Source organism: Galeopterus variegatus, unplaced genomic scaffold, assembly GCF_000696425.1.
Source record: "Galeopterus variegatus unplaced genomic scaffold, G_variegatus-3.0.2 Scaffold1749, whole genome shotgun sequence".
Taxonomy (NCBI): Eukaryota; Metazoa; Chordata; class Mammalia; order Dermoptera; family Cynocephalidae; genus Galeopterus; species Galeopterus variegatus.
Window position 1 is genome coordinate 343,829 of NW_007727860.1, and position 3,262 is coordinate 347,090.

General features: G+C 41.6%; 2 protein-coding genes across 2 annotated transcripts in view; one reads left to right on the forward strand and one right to left on the reverse strand.

The window, feature by feature from the left end:
- Positions 1-3,262, forward strand: part of LOC103595339 (ras GTPase-activating-like protein IQGAP2) — a gene marked incomplete at its 3' end in the record, with an annotated part of 150,237 nt that overhangs the window by 138,194 nt on the left and 8,781 nt on the right. The gene's annotated exons all lie outside the window — the stretch shown is intronic.
- The window catches only part of F2RL2 (coagulation factor II (thrombin) receptor-like 2), a 7,494-nt gene continuing 4,901 nt past the window's right edge, over positions 670-3,262 (reverse strand). The window contains exon 2 of the mRNA XM_008578722.1: positions 670-3,171. Coding sequence (XP_008576944.1) covers positions 2,102-3,171 — 1,070 coding nt within the window. The 3' untranslated portion in view covers positions 670-2,101. The remainder of the gene's footprint in view (positions 3,172-3,262) is intronic.

Consider the following 3,262-nt stretch of genomic DNA (forward strand, 5'->3'; position numbering starts at 1 on the left):
TTGGTCCTCTTCAACAGTGTCTCAAGTATAACCTTGTATAGGCACCACATTCCTTTTGTCTCTTGGCAAGAGACTGAGAAAAGGGCATGTTGGCATATATTTAGCAAAGGAGAACGTATCTTCAGTGTTTGTTCAGTGGAGGCAGTGAATTGTGAGCTATTTTAAATTTGAAGGCTTTTCTTGCGAACATATGAATTATGCCCACCAAAAAGTTATGTTTTGCTCTTTGTGTGTTTACTCCATAAAAATTAAGTGGGCCTATAACAAGCAAATATTGCTGTATGTTTTTCCTAGGTAAAACTGTATTGCAATTGATGACTTAATTTTCAAAAATCAGTTTCTTCCATTGAGAATTCTGTCATCTTAAAACTTATTTTAAATTTGTTTTCCTTGCTTGCTTTAGTGTTTACCTGATTTTACTCTTTATGTACTGTAAAGGGACTTCATGTGCAAGTTTTTTTTTTTCACATAAATCCAATAAAATAGGAAACTGCTTATTAAAAAATATGGAGTTAAGGGCCGAGCCCGTGGCACACTCGGGAGAGTGCGGCGCTGGGAGCGCAGTGGCGCTCCCGTCGTGGGTTTGGATCCTATATAGGGATGGCCGGTGCCATGCGCTCACTGGCTGAGCGCAGTGCGGCCGGTCACAAAAAGGACCAAAAAAAAAAGGACGTAAAATGCTTTTTTATTGTTTTGATGATAATTACAAAGTATATAGTCAATGCACATTCCTACAGTCTTGTAATTCAGTGGTTCTTCATGCCCAGAGGTTTCTTAAACCCAGTTTATACTCATTGACACCGTCCACCCTTAACCACTAATATCCCCCCTCCTATCTAATCCCTAAGTTAAGGGAAACAGTCATTTACCTATAGGAATATACTAGGCATTTATAACAAAATTCTTTTTCCCATAAAAACTATATATAAAGAAAACAGATAGCAGTGGCATTGTTTTAAACTTGTAAATGACCTCATGCATATATTCTTAGTTTAGCTTCCTTATTTTTTTTTATATGTCCAACCAGAAATGACATCAACCCATGTTGTACATACAGAGTACGTTGCCTTTTCAGTCTGAATTTAATGGGCTTTCATGCTGTTTAGATACTTTGGGATTTAAAAAATCCATTCATCTGGCCACATGCTGTGCAAAGTAAGGAGCTGGGCCCCACAGAGCCTGAGAGGAATTGGGCATGGTGTCACCACAAGAAGTTCAAAGAAGGGAGAAGATGAGCACCTCCTCCATTGTCTACAGTACTTAAGGGTTCATGGAATTAACACTTGTATATAAAAGAACTGCATCTAAGTGCCATAACATAAAGTGTAAGAAAGTGCTGCTGGAGTTCACAAGAGAAAAATGGCACTTCCAGCTGAGAATCAGGAGGAATGGTCCTTTGAGGATTTCAGGAGATGGACAGAATGACGGCAAAGACGTTAGAACTGGCTTTCCAGTCAGAGGCAGGCACGAAGAGAGGAAAAGTCAAGATCACAGCAAAGCGAGAGATTTGGCTACATAACTAGGGAGACAGGGTAGAAAGTTAGCCCTAAGTGTCAGGCTAAAGAGTTATAATTTATGCCAGAGACAGTGGAGAGTCAGTGGAAGTTTTTGAGTGGTGTGTTGAAACATCTGAGAAAGGTTAACCTAGCATGACCTGTGCAATGGAGGTAGGCTGGCGACAAAGGCTATGGTGAGAAGGCAGAGGCGGGACCAGGGTAAAGAGTCAGCTGATGAGGCAGCCACCTGCACAAAAGTCAAAGGAGACAGGAGAATTAAAAATGATGCCGAGTTTCAAGGATGGCGATACCACTCACAGAAGAGAGGACGATGGAGATTTTAAAGAGTATGAAGTACCAGTAAAGCAAATGGAAGTGTGTCACTTGTCATTAAGAGAGTGCTGATATCTCTTCTCCTGCATTCACATTCTTAAAATACTGATAAAGTTTAAAAACAAACAAAAATTACTAGTGCTATTGTAATGTTTGGATTTTGAAGCACTATTTCTTAGGAGCTCAGAAATGGAGCTAGAGAATAGAGCTCCTTGCACTACGCAGATGTTGTACCAAGAACATATATTTTCACAGTTAGCTTTCCTTGTTCTCTAAGATGATTTCACCATTGTAAGGTAAGCAGTGGAGTGATCTCTGATTTTTGACATGAGAAAATAAAGGAAGGGATCTAGGCAACTATTCAGGCTGCCCAGGCACAAAGCTATGAGATAGATTAAGTATAAGCCATCAGTGTTGTTGTAGTAGTAGTCAGCATGGTGAACAATAAGTATAATATTGCTTGGAGCAAAGCAAATGGTAAAAATCACAAGGATGAGGAGACTTGCCTTCACATACCACAGCCATCTATGATCGTATGCATTAAGTGTCCGGATGATGGCTGTGTAGCAGTAGATGATGACCACAAATGGGATTAAGAATCCAAAGAGTGCCAAGGAGATGAAGTAGTAGAGTTGGAAGGGAGCTGAGGACTCGCATGTGTTGTGGACATCATGGCAGGTGGTGATATTCGGCTGGACAAGATAATACTCCTGCTTCAGGATGGAAAATGGCAGCATGTATAAGAAAACCATTGCCCACACCAATCCACATGTTAGCAAGGCATAGGTGCGCTTGGGTAGCCCCCGGTAAGTGAAAGGGTGGACGATGGCCAGGTAGCGGCTGATGCTGATGCAGGCAAGGAGCAGAATGGAGCAGTATATGTTGCCATAGAAGATGACCGTGGTGGCCCGGCACATGACTTCTCCAAATATCCAGTTGTTCCCATTGAGATGGTAAGCTATCTTAAAAGGCAGTGTGACACAAAAAAGAAAATCCGCAATGGCCAGGTTGGTGTAGAAGACAGTCATGCAGATGGATCTGGTCCTGAAGAAGAGCAGCCACAGGGTCATGGTGTTGGCTGGCACCCCAACTACAAACACCAGGATGTAGATTGCGGGTACCAGTTTGGTACTTAAGGAGCTGCTTAAGTACCCCATGGTAACATTATTCACGTGGAGATTTGAAACACTTTCTTGAGGGCACTTAACTTTTGTAGTTGTGGCTCCTGTCCAGCCTTCTATGGAAGAAAGAGGGAACTCTTCAAAAGAATTTGGAGGAGCTCCATGATAGGTCTTTATGGGAAAGGTTGGCTTTGCCAAGTTGTCTGCATCATTCTCCATGCCTGTATTTGGAAGGAAGTATTAGCATATGATTTTTGCCAAGTCATATCTGTGGTTTGGGAGAAAATAAAATGAAGTGTCTTATGCTACATA